Source organism: Cyanidioschyzon merolae, chromosome 17 (genome assembly GCF_000091205.1).
Source record: "Cyanidioschyzon merolae strain 10D DNA, chromosome 17, complete genome".
In the NCBI taxonomy this organism is placed as follows: Eukaryota; Rhodophyta; class Bangiophyceae; order Cyanidiales; family Cyanidiaceae; genus Cyanidioschyzon; species Cyanidioschyzon merolae.
Window position 1 is genome coordinate 1,052,501 of NC_010143.1, and position 16,545 is coordinate 1,069,045.

General features: G+C 56.0%; 4 protein-coding genes and 1 non-coding gene across 5 annotated transcripts, besides 1 other annotated feature; 3 read left to right on the forward strand and 2 right to left on the reverse strand.

Moving 5' to 3' along the window:
• Positions 1–1,136: part of a sequence feature (possible transcribed region) that runs on past the window's edge.
• CYME_CMQ405C (unknown protease) lies at positions 79–1,584 on the reverse strand (the record flags this gene model as incomplete). The annotated part of the gene is made up of 1 exon (XM_005538227.1): positions 79–1,584. The coding sequence occupies one exon, from the start codon at positions 1,582–1,584 to the stop codon at positions 79–81; it is 1,506 nt and encodes a 501-aa protein (XP_005538284.1).
• A 2,041-nt stretch (positions 1,585–3,625) lies between these two features.
• On the forward strand, positions 3,626–5,242 carry CYME_CMQ406C (similar to splicing factor 3a, subunit 3; the record flags this gene model as incomplete). The annotated part of the gene is made up of 1 exon (XM_005538228.1): positions 3,626–5,242. The coding sequence occupies one exon, from the start codon at positions 3,626–3,628 to the stop codon at positions 5,240–5,242; it is 1,617 nt and encodes a 538-aa protein (XP_005538285.1).
• Positions 5,243–6,281: 1,039 nt separating this feature from the next.
• On the reverse strand, positions 6,282–12,488 carry CYME_CMQ407C (hypothetical protein; the record flags this gene model as incomplete). The annotated part of the gene is made up of 1 exon (XM_005538229.1): positions 6,282–12,488. The coding sequence occupies one exon, from the start codon at positions 12,486–12,488 to the stop codon at positions 6,282–6,284; it is 6,207 nt and encodes a 2,068-aa protein (XP_005538286.1).
• Positions 12,489–12,676: 188 nt separating this feature from the next.
• On the forward strand, positions 12,677–14,195 carry CYME_CMQ408T. Its single transcript, XR_002461582.1, has one exon. It is a non-coding gene; the product is annotated as a hypothetical transcript (transcript).
• A 244-nt stretch (positions 14,196–14,439) lies between these two features.
• CYME_CMQ409C (hypothetical protein) lies at positions 14,440–16,002 on the forward strand (the record flags this gene model as incomplete). Its single annotated transcript, XM_005538230.1, has 1 exon — positions 14,440–16,002. The coding sequence occupies one exon, from the start codon at positions 14,440–14,442 to the stop codon at positions 16,000–16,002; it is 1,563 nt and encodes a 520-aa protein (XP_005538287.1).
• Positions 16,003–16,545: the final 543 nt, after the last annotated feature.

Below are 16,545 nucleotides of genomic sequence, written 5' to 3' on the forward strand. Positions count from 1 at the left end.
CGCTGACAAGACGCTGCGGAGGACTATTCGGCTGGCGCAAACGCGTCTCCAGTGAAGCAAAGCGTCGACGATGTTCCTCTAATCGAATCCCAATAAGGAGCTCAAAAACACCCGCGAATTCCACAGACCATGCGTGAATGCGCAAACAAACAGATTGCCGCTCATCACGTAAGTATACGCCCAGGCCCAGCCGAGGACCGAGAGCGGCAGCATACCGCCGAGGTTCAGGTGGTGCGCAGCAAATAGCACGCTGCTCACTGGTATAGCCAGCCATACTGGCATGAAACAGGCGATTGCTGGAAGCAAGTAACCTCTGTAGAGAACTTCCTCGAAAACCGGTGCTGTTATACATGGGCCAATAGATCCAATTGCCATCGCGATACCGTCTTGGTTCTCGGGGTGAATCAATTTGCTGACGACGCTCTCTTCGTTGAGAATGTTCTGTGGAACGATAAACTGGTTCACAAAGTCAGCGATATTGAAGAGCAGGCTGCTAACATAGTAGACGCCAATTGCCCACCAGCACCAGTTCGAGTGCACCCGTGCTCTCATCCATTTTCCACGAGGAGGAAAGAAAGGCTTCAGGTTATTGCCGAGAATCTTGACGCCCATGAATACCCACATCAGGTGCCCTAGCAGCACTTTCAACGCACGCAATGTCGGCACCGTCAATGGTAATCCTATTACGCTCAAAAACAATAATACCTGCTCACATACAACGGCACCGTATCCAGAGAGCAGGTAGGCACCGAGCAGCATCAGCGTTGTCATGCCGATCTTGGACCGGGCGGTCTTGGGGAGCTCCCACGGGAGGCCGCGGCTCGGCATTGGACGGATCAGTGGCGGCAAAACGGTGTATCGCTGAGGGTTTCGCTTTCGGGCCATCCAACGGAACCAGAGGATGACGAGGATCAAAACAAGACCCGCTATGGAGTCGTATCCGACTGTGACCGGTTCCTTGCCGGAGGCAATTGCCTCCAGCGCCTCTGCAGCTGCCTTGGCGTTCGGTTTATCCAGAGGATCCGCGAACGACGCCGTATGTGGAGCAGCAAGCACAATCTTCCGCAGCAGCGGCTGGAACGCTCCCGGAGGTGCCCACGAGTGACGCGACAACACGAGCAGGTGAAAAGCGTAAAACGCCAGAACGACAACAACTTGTACCAACGCAGGCATCCGATACACAAAGGCTGGTAGCCACGCTGGCGCCCAGTCCGGTCGCTCCGTCGAATAGTCCGGTTGCCAGATGGAATTTGAGGCCGAACTCGGCTTTGCTGGTGTTACGCTGCCTGATGCGGCGTGAGCAGGCGACGTGCGCGCTACCTCTGCACCCTTCCGCAGCGACTGGGCAGAGTCCTCGTACGCACTTTCAGAGCTCGACGAGCACCAGAGAAGACGCCGTGCAGCTCCTCTTTTGACTGGCAGCACTCCATAGCACCGTCGCTTGTGACGCAGTGTTCCTCGGTTGCAGAGCGTGCTGCGGTGGTCTGTGGGGAGCGCTCTCCTGGCGCACCGAAGTGCTACTGCCTCATTCACTCCCTGCTGCCAGTTGGGGCAAAAAGAGAAACCGATCCTTCCTTGCATCATCGCTGTTGCAGCGAGTTCCCCGACACCAGAGAGCTCCTAAAGCAGACACGAACGCTACAGAGGCAGAAACGCTTCCCTTTAAGCCTCGGTTGCCGTCTTGCAGCAGTCGGCGAGGCGCTGTCACCAGGTGCTGGGGTGGTGTGGGTGCAGCGGGCATCAGCCAGGCGGCTGCCGCAAAACGCACGATCGCCTTGGATAGGATGTTTAGGGAGAAATATGGATAATATAGTTCATCGATGCCACGATTCGTTTCAGGTGCAACTGGTATCTTCTGAACTCCTCGATATGGTTATGCCCGTCGGAATTTCTCTACACTCGGTTTAGATGCATGGCGTCAACATCCAAAGTGCGACAATAAGGTTTTACAGCTTGATCCATCATGTAAGATGTCCGGTCGTGTTTGCGGGGCGGCTCCTTCAATACTTTGGAGCTGGAATTCGATACGTCATCGGAATCAAGTTGATTCGCAACGATATTGAACAAGGGCTCGTCAAGTAACCAATTACATGTTCGGAATCAGACGCACAATCCTGGATTCTTGTCAGTTTCTTTTACGTATAGCGTGCTCGAATCGCGCATGCTCCGAGTTTTGTGTCTTGCTGTTTCATGGAAACGCACGGGTGCAGCGATACGCGCTGCATGGATGACGACGACAAATACTCAGAATCGTTTCTTGGCATCTTCTTTGAAAGCTCGTACCGAAATTTCACATAACTTGTCACGCCAAGTAATCTATTCCTTTCGAAAGACATATATTCCTCTTTTTGCGGTTATCGACGCAGCAGCATTGAACCGCTCATGGGATACGCTCCGAGAGGCTCCCATGGCTCCTGTTTACGTTGAAAAAGGGTCTCGGACCCGGACCCCAGTCATCTTAGCGATGGCTTGTAGCAACGAGTGTGTCATCGCTGTGCACGAAGGGAGTGTAAACGGATCGGAACTTTTCAACTCCTTCGCTGGTCTGAGTACAGCGTGCGGTACGTGTTCCCTCCTGAACAACATCGCATTCCATGAATATTCTATCGAATGGAGGGGCATTCGCTTGTACATGCAGCGGATAGTACACTCGGGGGGTGAATTGCCCAGAAGAAGCCCTAAATCCTAGAGTATGGCACTGGGAACGGAAGCGGAATTTGGCATCGACGGGATTTTGATTAGCCCTCTAGAACATTTCCCGAGCGGTGAAGCAAGCGTTCATGCATCGCAGGGTAGTCCTCGGAAGACGAGGAGGTTCGTTGGATAGATGAGAAAACCTCACCGTCATCAAGTGTCGCCGCTGCGAAGTGCGCACCAATGCTACGTAAAAAGAAGAAGAAAATGGTCTGCAAAACGTCGTCCATGACACGCATCCGTGCATCAAAGACAGAAGCGACAGCCGGAAGCACCGTCATTGAGACTGGAACGTTGCGACGATCATCATCATCATCATTCTTCGACCGCTGAACATGAAACCTGAGACAAAAGAGAGACACATGCATTGAAAGCCGGTGTTACGAGTGCGAGCCATAGGAATCCTTCTCAGAAAATCCCACAAAAACTGTTGTTCATCACAATAGAGAGAGTCACAAATTTTAGGACCAGCATACCATTTCGTAAACTGAACCCTTTCGATTTCATGCGAACACAACTATGGTAAAAGTATAGGCATAAGTGCAGGCGCTTGCGTACGACAAGCGGCGCTATGCACGCGTGACGGGTAAGGCTTTCAACTGTATGGGCTCCAGGTTGTAGCGCGTTGCGAAGTTTCGAAGGGTAACCAGTCTTTCTGCTGCTTCTTGGCTGCTTGCCTGGGTCCCTGAACCTATGCAACTGGTGAAGCAAAAGCAGTGACTGCGCTTTCATACGAAGGAACGAGACGTGCTCTCCTGATCTCGCCGTTGCACAAGTTACGAATCAGCAGGTGCGTGCTCCTTGGCGATTCGGTCGTCGTCTTTCACCGGGAACGGCAGCGTAGCGTTTTCAGAGACAAAGGCAAGCAAACGGATGCAGCAGTTGCCGTTCGGTACTGTGGAAACCTTCGTGGGAGCTGCTGCGTGTCGGGATGAACGCGCTCACCGCTTTGGATTCAGCATTGAACGAGTTTGAGCAGCTAGCAAGTGAGTGGTGCACCCTAGTGAGACTCTTAGAGGCGGCTGAACTTGCGCGTGTCCGCGTAGAGCGTGGTGAGTGGGCGCCCTGGTGGAATGCCCGCCGTATCGTCCTTACCCGGCTGGCTCGGCGCTGGAGTCGGCACTTGGCTTCCAAAAGCACTGCAGCGTGCGTTACTAGCCTCCGTTCGCTTCAGCAGAGCGTCGTTCCGAGTAGCCGACCCGCTGTGACTGCAACAAGCACCAACGAAGGTTTGATCGCAACGCTCAGGCAGAAAGCACGAGAACCGCTGTCACCCCTCTCTGCACCGCTGCTCGGTGATACTGTCGAAGAACTGCCCCTGATGGAAGCGGACTTGGACTTGGATTTCACCTCGGCAGAAGTCTCGGGGCTCTGTTTAGACTTACAAGAAGTCTATCGATCGTACCTTTCGCTTCTTCCGCCATTGATAGCGAGCCAGTTACCGTATCTTCGTTTTCTTGAGATCCTCGAGGCGCTGCCTCGTTCCAATGAACTGCGTGCACTGGTTGTGTTTCGAAGACTCGATGGCAGGTGTCTCCCGCCAGAGTGTTTAGATGCCTCTGCGCTCGAAGCTGCATGTCAAAAATTGTCCCCGGGTTGCCGCAATGCGTATGCCGGGTGGCTCCTTGACGTCCTCCGCTATTTGGTCGAGTTTGCGAGGCGCGCCATGCCATGGCTCTCCCCAGCACACTGGGACAGGATGCGGAGCACTGGGCGAAAAATACCTTCGATTGTCCGGACCAAGCGAGAAGCAGAGGCGCTGAATACACCGCGACCTACAAAAGCGATACTCCGGATCGCAAGTGCAAGTGCAGACCAGCGACCCGATCACGATAGCATGCCCTCATCGAAGCACTCCACACATGTGGATACCGTGAACACTCCTGTCGACGTTTGGCTCGGTCAAGAGCTCGATCAGAGCGTTGCCCCCAACCTGGCCGATATCGAGACGCTTGAGCAACATCTCGCATCGCTTGTTACAGATGATGAGTGCGGCATTTTCAGGGCCAGTTTATTGCGAACGATTCGACACGTTGAGCGCCAGCAAGTCCAAACACTGACAGAATGGATGTTTACGAATCGTGTGGAGCAGGTGACACGCGAAGACCTCGCAACGGAGCGTAGCGGGCAATGGTTCCTCCGAGCTGGACCACCAGACGCAGATGCATCGAACACAACGGGAATCAAGATCAACAAGTCCACAGCTGTGACTTCCAAGGAGGAAACCGAGAATTTCCCGGGCTGGTTACGACGTGCTTTTGCGCTTCATCAGGTTTATCGTTGCGAGATCTGCGATCCTGTCCAGACATATTATGGACCGCTGGCTTATGAGCGTCACTTTCGATCGGCTGTGCATGTGCGCGGTCTCCATCGTTTGGGCGTTTACTATACCGCAGACTGGGATTATATTGATACTGTGGCTGATGCGCTGCGACTCAAAGCACATCTCGCGAAGCTGAATGATTCGGGTCAGGTGGGCATCGTCGCTGTCGAGCGGGAAGCGGATGGCGCGCCCATGGAGGCTAGCACTGGATCCAGTCGTACGTAAGCACGTGATGATACCGCTTCTGTCCAGCGCTCGTATCGATATGCTGCGAAAACGATTTTGGAATATGACCGCTCGTGTCGGGCTGATGACGCCTTGTTTTCGCAGCGCCAAGTCAACAGAGCGCTGGTATCGGATGCTGGCCTTGGGAATCGTCGTCATCGGGCTGGCAACTGCAGTGCAGGACCCTTTGGCAATCGTTTACGAACGCAAGCAGGCGGCGTCGTGGAACTGCAAAAGGCGAAAAAGACTCACTGTGTACGGAATAATATTTGGCGCGCGGAAACCTCAACTAGCCAATAGAGTCCGGCATTACAACTGGTCAGGTGCACCACTCTCGTCAATGGCTCTGCTTTGCCCTGGCTCCAGCATACCGGAAAAGCGACTTGGTTGCCATGGAAGCTTGAGCTTCACCAGACGCTTACCGCGATGCGTAACAAGAGCAACATACGACGCTGCCAATGGATGCATCGATACGAGTGCGCTTACGCATTTGCGTCCGTTTCTACGCGACTGAATGTTTTCGCTCTAAACAGTAAACCTCGACTGCAGCACATTGGCGATTCCATGTCGATTCGGAGGCACCGACAACAAACAGTAGACCTGCGCTGATTCAACCAGGGAACAAACTCGTACTGTGTTTCACCGGATGCGACGCGACATCTAATCGCACGCAGATTGGCAGGCCTTCCATAACAATACCTTGGCGTCAGCAGTGATAGCATCTCTGGTTGATAGTGGCAGAATGAGGCAGGCTCTCTCGCCCACAAACGACTATCTCCGCGTGAAAGCTCTGGAGGGAATCATCGTCCAGTTTTCACCTAAATGCGACGACACGGGAGCTAATTCCATCCACCCGGTATCCATTGGCTGCGAATCCAAGTCTGTGAGCGCTTCTCTCAAATGAAGCTGCGATGATGCCCCAGGTCATTGTGAAGGCACCAATAACCATGGATAGCTCGGCAATGGACCGCTCTCGCAATGTGGCGCGCGCTTCGTACATGCGGATGCTGCGGGATTCTCGCGGTCGTATCCGAACCGATTATGCATCATTCTTGTTCGTAGCATACGCTGCAAAACCTGACCGCAGGCCGTGGTGAGCAAGCTCCTGCTTCCGCAGCAGCATCTTGCTCCAGCTGATGGTATCCGGAGTGCGCCCTCGAACGAGCAGTAACGTCTCTACGGCTTGCAACATACGCAGAAGCACGCTCCGCTGCGTCGACGGGAGCACATCCTCTGCTTGACTCCGCAGACGATGCTCGAGTCCCGCGAGACGCTTACCGCACTCCTCGGCGAAACCAAGTGGCAACGTTCCATGTTCATTATGATGCACAAGCTGCTTCAGGAATAGCAACAGACTCCCTTCGAGCAAGAGAATACGACGTCGCTGCCGCTGGGGCATTTCGCTGCTGCTGTTCAATCCCTGCAGCCAGTGCAGCACCAACATGAGTCCGAGACCCATAGTGGGCGTCTCGAGGTCCGTCCAAGTCATCATTGGCGCCCAGACTCCATAATGACCCGTAAGGTGCAGCGCAATCGATATCAGACGACCCATCGCTTGCTCCAGTTTGTCCGCGAGCGTCTCCTGGACGATAGTCAGCGTGCCCGAGATCGACGTTTGGGTGTGTCGCTCCCCGATTCCATCCTTCATCGAACTCGATAGCATCAGCGGGTACTCAGCAAGTGAACCGCGCAACGAAGCATGCGTCCACATGCCCAGGTCGGGCAACGGAAGCGACAGCCACCGTGGTGCCATTCGGAGACAACGCAGTGCCGCAGCCAGACTCAAACCGACTTGTTGATAGCGTTGCTGGAGCCATTCTGGAGACCATTGTGACTCCAGTTCTGGTAAGAGATCCGCTTCGGGTGGCGAAGTGAGCAGCGCTTCGAGAAAACCCGCAATCGCAGAGAATTCAGACAGCATCGCCCAGTGCCAGGCGTAGGTTGTGGACCAGGCCTGGCGCGTCTCTGACTCACTCAGCCGAAGCGCTGTATCTAACCAATGACGGGTGAAGGCAGCGAGTTGCGTCGGTGCACCCTCAAACGAGGACACGAATGCGTACACCTCGAGCCGTAGACGCTGCTGCGTTGCTGCAGTCGTGTGCGCACGCGCTTGCTGCAGGAGCACTGCGTACAATCGGAGCAGCATCAGATACATCATAAAGTCCGATGTTGGTCGCTTACCATCTGGAGTTAAGCGTTGATGAATGCGAGCGCTTGAGAGCCGTCCCAGGCTCCAGAGTCCCTGCTGCTGTCGAATGATCACATCTGCACAGCGCGCTGAACGCACTGCCCAGTTGAGCAGCAGCAGGACAAGCCACCAACGATGCGTCTGCTTGTTTGGCGGGGTTACCGGCGCACAGAGTGCGCTGAAAACGACAGGAAGGAAACGCTTCGCCCACTCGGTTTCATCTAAGCGAGCCGGCGAAAACCAGAACTGACACAGCAGTGCGGTTGCAGGTTGTAGCGATGGCCAACGAGCCGACCGCTCCAGCAGACGCTGCAGGAGCCCTTCGCCGTACGCAAGCTCCGAGGCAGCGTATATCGTGGAGGCGGCCTCTCGATGCAAGCCTCCGTGGACGACCTGCTTGCAGAGCGCAAGCACAAGTCGTTCCGTAACACCAACTTCGAGGAGCACTTCGACAGAAGACGTCTCTGCGTCCGGGCGTAGCAGGCGCCAGCTTTGAATCCCAGCAGGATACCAATCATCGGTGCCTTTCATTTCGCTCATGACGCTTGCTTCCAGACGGTCCAGTTGCCTTTCGAGCGTCTGCAACAGCATTCGAACGTGGGATTGCATTCGCTGCATATCCAGTGCAGCAGAGGCTGCGAAAGCGATTCCAGTTGTTCGGCAACTCGCCGCGTTGTCTCCAGTAACTGCTGCTTCCAAGCGACTCAAGCGAAAGATGAGCTCAGTCCATGCCAGGCGTCGCATCGCCCCGAGTCCGGTACCAGTGTCGCTCGCACACAGACGAAGCAGTACCTGCTCGAGACGCTTCAGTGAAACGCTCCATGAAGCCTGTTGTGCAGGCAACGTCAACACGGGACGCTCCGTGGAAGGCTGTGGAGCCTCCACGACACACAACAGCAGCTCCAAATTGGTTGCCAAGACGGTCTGATGCAGCCACGGTATCCAAAGCTGGTCGGATGTGGCTAGGCTCTGGAGGACGAGCGCTTCTTTTCGGCGATTTTGCGGCTCGACGTCGAGATCCCGACTGAGGATCGTCTGCAGCACCAACAGCGTCGTCACTGACCAGAGCCCTGTGACATCACTTCTGTAGTGTTTGTTCCAGAGGATTTGGCCTTCTGGCCAGAGCACACGCTGCGACTCTTCCGTTTCGCCTATGCTTGCCGGTGGTGAACACGTTGCGGAACCTTTCCCGGGCGTTTCGATATCGTCCGTGGGTACACGGCAGAGCAAGGTGATGAGCTCGGTCCACGCAGAAACGAGCGCTGGGTTCATCGCCGACGACTTCGGGGCAGCCTCTGCGACGAGTTTGCGCTGTACTCCTTGCGTTGGTCGTGATCGCATCCAAAGTCGGTTCACAAGTTCGAGGAAACACGCGAGCACGATGCTCGTCGTAAAGACTGCTACCGCGGTTACTGAATCTGGTGCTTTGGCGAGAATACGCTTCCGCCAAGGGATCAACATATCTCGAAACAGCATCGTCAGCCAGGATTCTACCTCTGGCGTCGACACCTGACCTAGTCCAAGGCGTACGAAGAGCGCTCCGAGCGGAGCGAGCTCCGTCAAGTTCACTCGCTGCTCCGTCGGAATGAAACACCGCCATTCATCCCAGAGGAGCTGCCAGAGGCGGCTCGAACGCAGCACACCAGATGCTGGTGACGAGAAAGGCGACTCTGAAGCGCGCCGCTCAGCGCTGCTGCTTCGCTCTTCGGTTTGCTGCGATACCCGGGCTGTAACAGATCCCCAGCTAACAAGCAGAGCGGCAGCATTCGGGTTGTCCAGGAGCACTGGCTGGTCGACTGCTAACGCTGCCAAAAGAAAGCACAACACTGGTTCGGGATCCACTTGAAGTGCCCGCTGAACCAGTGGAAAGAAATCAGGCCACCAAGTCGTTGGCCATAGTTCGGAGAGAGCATCTGCTTCCGCAATAGATGCATCTAGGCATTCCCGAACACCCAGATGTAGCAGGGCCCAGATATCCCAGATATCTGCCGCAATTCCCCGAGCAATCAATTCAGTTCGTGCTCGACAGGCAGGCCCTGTTTCGAAGTGTGCAAGCGCCGGTGCCTGGGGATGCAGCGTGCGCCACAGGAACCTCCACAGCGCGGGCAAGTGCTTCGCATGCCGCCCCTGAAGTAGCCAATGATCGGGTTCGTGCTGGCTGCCAGCAAAGTCCGCTCCGCGAGAAACCTCATCGGAAGCAATGCGCACCAGCGCCTCTCTGGACCAGGTCCGCGAAAAACGGACCGTCAGCATGGTGCGCTGAAAGCAGAGCACCGCCTGACACATCCCAGCACAGCAGTTGACGAGACTCAACGCTGCAGCGGTAAACTCGGACGCATGCCGCACCTCCGCACGGGACAGGTTTGTGACGGCACTGGGCAGCACGTACGCTGCTCGACTGTGGTGCATCATCAGCTCCGTCTGGATAGCATCCACGGTATGGACAACTCGCCAGGCATGCATCCAGAGTTGATCCAAAAGGGTCTGGTGCTGCCACCAAGGCCATTCTAGGGCGCTGGGCGCATTCGAGCCCGTCGGCACCAGATAACCGCCGGCTCCGTTCCAAGTCGACGCTCCTGCTGGTCTCTCGCGTTTGGTAGCAGATTTGCGCGGTGGAAGGCTCTTCTCCAGAGCTCGCGTGACCAGCGCATAGCGGACCTGCACCGACTCCAGCAGGGTAGCGGGAGAGCGTTGCGCCTCTGTCTCGAGGTCCGCGGGCAACGTTACCAACCAATGGTGCCATGGACTCGGAATAAAGGCGAGTTGCATCCAGGCTCGGGCAAGCCAAAGCGCTTCAGCCTCGTCCTTCGGCACTGGAGCCGCGGGATTCAGCAGATCCACCGCCTGCGTAAAGAGCTTCTGCTCCACAGCAGACGACCCTGAAGACGCGTACCTGTTGCAGATGATGGTCATCAGGGTGGCCATGGCCTGCGCCTTTGGCAAAGACGCTAGCGTCGTGTGCAGCTCACGCTCGCCACGGTGCTGACGGTAATCCATCAGCACCCGTCGAAGGCGCGTCCAGTGCGTCTCGAGCCATATCCAGAGCTGTTCGCGCGTGTCCTGCAGGTACCTATTGAGGGTTGCGGTATCGTTGCAAGCATCCTGGATACTGGACAGCGTCGCTTTGTGCGCACCGAGGAACTGCTGCTGCTGCTGCTGCTGCTGCTGCTGCGTATCAGTACCATCTGGCTCCTGGCCTGGTGCCTGCGGTGACGGCAAGTCCAGGCGCTCCATTTGCATCACTCCCGAAGACGAGAACAACACCCATCCGATGCGGTGGAAAAGCGCTAGTCCCGCTGGACACTCGGGAACGAGCAGCAGACCGTCCCAGTGAACTTTCCAGATCGCTGCATCGAAGTCTGCATACCAGAGTCCCTGCGATCCTTGTGGTAGCACCAGCCCGGGCGTCTCGAGCACTTGTCGCGGAGCGCTCGTTTGTAGTCGGTGTACGACGAGTCCAGACTCATCTCGAGCGGGATGGGTATCCATCGTTTGCACATAAGCCGGTGCAATTTTCCAAGGCTCTGCGAAGCTTACACATTCCTGTTGAAAAAATTGAAACGCCAAAAAGGCCCCAAGAGGCTCCTGAATCGCTGATGCAGCCACTCGAAACACGTAGGTTGCTGTCAGCGGGAGCAGCATGCAGAGTTCTCGCCAAAAGCGAGCCGCTGTCGCAGAACGCTCCCAATAGGGAGCGTCACCCATGTGTGCTGTTGCTGTGTCTGTGGCGCCGAACCAAACCGCCTTCCAAAACGAGCGCGATAGCTGCTTGGACTGCTGGAGACACACCGCCATGGCATCGACAGTGTGCTCCAGGAGTACAGGGTTAGGCGTCGACCACACCAGGACGCGCACCGGCACCGTCCTTGCCTGCAGCAGGCTTTGTTGTGCCTGCCATAACGCCCATGCAGGATCCGTGTTACAGGTCGCAAGCCGATGTCGCCAAGCAGGTGCACTTGCGGCAAGTGGTCCATCCAGTAATTCCTGGACGGCAGCCAGCGCCAACTCGAGCAAATCATCGCGGATAAATGCCTCCATTGCAGGTGTTTCTGCCTCGGAATCGATACCCCGCTGCCGTGCATCACCGTCTGGGGCGCCTGCGAAGCGCTCGCTTGAAGCCACACAGGTCTGGGCGAGAACACACAAAAACGCCAGCAGACGGGTCAGCGTGCCCGACCGATGATATCGATCAGCGTTTGGAAGCGATGGCTCTGTGGAAGCCTCCAGACTGAGCGATTCAAGTAGCTCCTCGGTGGTGCTGACCACCACCACCGGGTGTGCCCAACGGTAGCGCGTGCCGCTGGAATGCATCCGGCAAAGCAACACCGCTACGATACAAACCGCCAACCCCGAAGCCGTTCGATCATCGATGAGAAACCAACGTGCATTGAGTGCAACAAAAAGTCTCTCAAGAATAGAGTCCCAGAGCACATCCAGCTGGGCAGCTGCTTCCGTCCCGAGCAGCGACGACGGCATCAGGGCGAAACGCAAGAGACACTCCAAGTGCCAGGCTCGCTCGAGCTGAACACCGTATCGTCCATGAATCCCCTCAACTGCACGCCGTCCCAACAACTCGATGACGTTGCCCAGCTCGAGCCGGTGCAGTGCTTGGCGGGCGGCCAAAGCGAGTGCGGAGTCCGAGTCTGCGGCGTGCTCAAGCAGAAGCCAGAGCGTGCCCAGTGTGGCCCTTACGAATCGCAAATACCGGTTCTCTAACCACGTGACCTGATCTTCAGTCAGCGTTCCTGTACTTGACGGCGTTGAAACAGGCGGGAACGGCTCGGTTGCGGCTCTTTCGAAGGGCGGCTGTCGTGCCAGCCTCCTCGCCACTTCTCGTGCTCGTTCCCTCGATACCATCAGTCGTGCGGCAGTCAGGGTAACGACCAAGCTTGGTGGTGTGGGGCCAGAATCTTCCCCGGGTACCAGCGTCGACTCCATTAGCACCCAGTTGAGGTCTCTAGTCCAGGAGTGAGCGTGTGATTCCAAGTCAGCTGCCGCGACTTGGGCTCGCTGTAGTTGGTACCAGAGCGCCTCACGTTCCTCCAGTGGATCCGGCATTCTTCTAGCGCATGTATAGCCTAACGGTACTAGAGGACAACTGGGCGATCAACCGTAGGACAAGGCAAAGAAAAACTCGAATTGGTACCAGGAGCGACACAGCCTAGTGCGTTGAGCCGCAACGCCGCCCTTCGGCCTTCTCGAGGTCGGAGATATCCACGTGAGCACCGCGGCGACTTGGGAGCTTCGTTAGCGCAACGCTCGTATGCGTTTCGAGCGTCTGCGGGCTTGGACTTGCTGTGTTTTGAAAGGGATTCGGGTCAAGAGCACCGAACAGTGGAACAGGTAGCTGTGCCGCAGAGCAAGCGCCGCTGGATAGCTATTTTTCTTGAACGCGCTCTACTACGACCTGGGGCCTGACGAAGCGCCCCTCAAGCTGGAACTAGTTTCAGTATCGTCGAGCAAGAGCAGCTCGATAGCTGTTTCCCCTGAACATTCTTCGTCGACGATCCAGAAATAAACCTTGTCAAGGGCGCGGTAACAAGTTTGTGTCTCCACGTTTCAATTCGCTTGCACATTTTTGGTACAACTATTGCGCTCACAAGCAGCCAAGAGGCGCGCAAAACGCTTTCCAGAGTGCTCATGTTGATCAGCGGTGACGTATCGGGTACGCAAGTCACGTTGATGCGTCGACGCCCTGCCGCAGTGGTCGTGGGTGCGGGCAGTGTTCACGAAGCCGGGCCCACCACGTGCTTTGGTGGTCTTTCAGAGCCAGGTGAGCCGCTATCACCACGGCAGTCTGGTCTGCAACAGTACAGCACTCGAACCAGTCATTTCAGTGATCTTTACGTCTGCTTCATTGTGTTCATAGCACTTGGTTTAGTGCCTGGTCTTCTTTTCCTTTACTGGGGGACTCGGTTTCCGCCTCGGACGTAGATGCACCGTGTACTTACATGTCGTAGCGCTGGCCTGGAAACGCAGGTCTCTCTGGCGAGCCGATCCACTGAGGACGAACGAAAGACATCAGCATCATTCGAGGCCCAGGAATCTGGCACTCGATGAGCATAAGGGAGTTGCCGCTTCGAGAGAGTTCGAAGACCAGTAGCGTCAGTACTTGGGTTCGCGACGTGCGCAAACACTTTTCGACTTTTTCCCCAGCGTATCCCTTTACTGACCTGTATTTTCATTGGAGCGCGTTATTGTATGACACCAGCGGCACGTAGTGCCTGCGCTTACTTGCCGAATATAGACGTCTTCTTTAAACACAATTGCGCGCTCGGGGAACATTGGTTAGAGGAAACGACCCTACACCCCAGAAAAAAGGTCCTTCATGATCCAGCGAGAGCCTATTCCCTGGTAGTCGTGAGCACATGGACTTGCAGTCGCAGACACTTGTTCGACAATGGCGTCGCATTCCAAGTTGCCTGCACCTTGGCGTTCTAGATGAGGGTGGATCCACGAATGAAGCGATTGGGTGCAACTCCGACGATGGTGCGCATCTACAAGTGCGAAACGCTCCGCAGTTCTCAGTCCTGCCAAACATACAGCGACTTTGATCAAGCGACTGTGATCCACGAAAATACAATAAAAAATGAACGCCGAATTCACGTCAAGGCTCTTTCTACATCAAAACTGGTGATAGAGCGGTGCAAGTTGCGGCGAGCAGCCCGCAATCAATGTCGACTCCTGATGCCAGCGCATTCAAAGACAGGACAGGAATCGGTAGTTTCGTGCCTCAATATATAGATACGTTGCAATGCAAACTTTTGTTCATGTTGGATGAAAAAGTTGCTTCTGTTTCCGTTCCTATCCGCTCCGACGTCTGGTGCAGATCCCAGCCGTCCATTTTACCATACAGCTATGAACACAAATGTGCCAGGTGCGTCCCCGCGGGCGTCCATGGATTGACGGCTGTTCCGGAGCTGCTGCTACACCAAGCGGCAGGCGATTCGAAAAATAAACATCTCTCCCGGTATACGTTTCCAGTCGTTCAACCATTCGCGGTAGCCGCATGGTTCGCGGCAGGGTTTCGCACTCGCAACCGAGTCCAGTGCTTGCTCGTGTGAGGCGATCTAGTAGACGTCGTAAGAGAGGCTTCTTTCTCCTCGTTAGCGCTGTAGGCAGCGCTTTCCTCATCGGTCTTTGGCTTGGCTTGAAGCTCGTGTCGCAGTCGCAACGCGCCGCGGCAAGCACGTCGATCACGCAACGGAAAGAGAGTCTCCGTCAGGTTTCCATACCGAGCATAGGGCGCGCTTCAGACGCCAGTTTATGCGGTGTCCTGCCTGCTCCTTGTTCCGGCCACGGTGAGTGTCGCATACAACAAGGCCTGCCTACGCTGTACCCGGCACCCGAAGGAAACGTCGCGCTCCCCAGTGAGCTTCCTCCGAACAGCGTTGCTTTCTGTGCGTGCGACGCAGGCTGGGCGCCACCGGCTTGCGATCGTCCTTTATGCCCTGGAGGCGGTCACTGCTCTGGAAACGGCGTTTGCTTGCAGGGAACCTGCGTCTGCGAGGGCGCCTGGGGCGGAGAGGCCTGCTCGGAGCTCCAACCGGGTACGGCGACGATGACGACGGCAGCACCTTGTCCACGGGATGCGGACACTGGACTTGTCTGTGGCGGTCCCCAGCGGGGCGCCTGTGTGTCCAATGGCACTTGCGTGTGCCATGCACCCTGGACCGGGACTTTGTGCGAAAATCAAGCCTTCCGAACGGTCTATGAGTTCGCGCGACGTGGAGCGGGAACACTCCAGCCCTGTCAAGTATCCCCGTCACCGCAGGCAACCCCGTTCATTGTCGCTGCATTGCCACCTGCAGAAGCAGGCCGTCGGTGGCTGGGTTTCCAGGCACTGCTCATACCAACGAATCACGAGCCGTACTTCGGGACGAAGTTACCGTGGCTTTGTATAGCGTACGATTTGGCAGAGCGCTTATCCAGCAACTCGATTGTCAGTGCATTCGACATTGTGGTGACTCGGTGGATCGAAATGCTCATTTCTGGTGAACGGGCTTGGCAACTGACTGCCGCAATGTACGTGCCTGCGAACTGGACTCTGGACACGTTCCTCCCCCGGTACGTGATGCAAATACTGCCAATCAAAATCGGTGTACCGGTCCGAATCGAGGATGTGCGGATTGATGGAGAGGTCTCTTTGATCATAGCGAATGACTCTGAGCGTGCTTCGCTGTTCAGTGCGCAGGTGACGCGCACCACCACCGCCACCCGGAATGCATCCTCCGTATCCGTGGTAGAGGCGATTGGTATTGCTGCAATGGGTGCGTTGACATTCGTTGCGGTTCTAGCCGCAGTATTCGGTATCGATGCATGGTTGCAGCGACGTCGCCGCAGCCTGCAACACCAACAGCGCTACGCTGACGGAGATACGTCCGCGAATAGCAGTGCAGCGACGAGTCCACCATTGCCACTGGGAACTGCGGACCCAGCGGCTATGCCATCGGCACCGCCCGCAGATCGAGCACCAGACTCGACACCGCTCGGTATGAACCTCGAGGAATTGGTTACGATATCGCTGTCACCAGAGCGGCCTTGGAAGTATCGCAGCTGGCGGCACCGATAGCGGCGGGCAAGGCGACGTGTGCGACCCCTGCCCTGCAGCAGCGCACTCGATGCGCAGCGTGCTTGTGGCAAACCCACGTGAATGCCGCCGCATCGTAACGTTAGCGAGCTGTCAGGTTCCTATGATCTGGCATGTGAAGCGCGCATCAACCAAGAGGACGGCGGTAGGGGAGCGAACGTTCCCGCGAGGATCTTGCGTTCGAGAACGCATCTCCCGGCTCAGATGCTAGAGGCATTTGTAGTTACGGCGCTTCGAGTAAATAGAATTGTTGCGATAGCTGCACTGTTGTACGTGACTTGCAGATAGATAAAAACGTAGCTGTTCATCATCGACGAAGCGCACAAATTGAGTTGCTGATGTTTTGCACGAGCGCGTCTAATGTTGCAAACTAGTCTCGATCGCTTTCGCGCTCATCACGTGTTCGTTTTGCGAAGAGCGACTCTTCACAGCCGTTACCATTCAACGTTGCATGGTTGCTGGTCCATCGATCCATGCTCTGAACGCTTGCTTTTTTTTCTTTTGGAGGCGCAAAAGCCGTACATC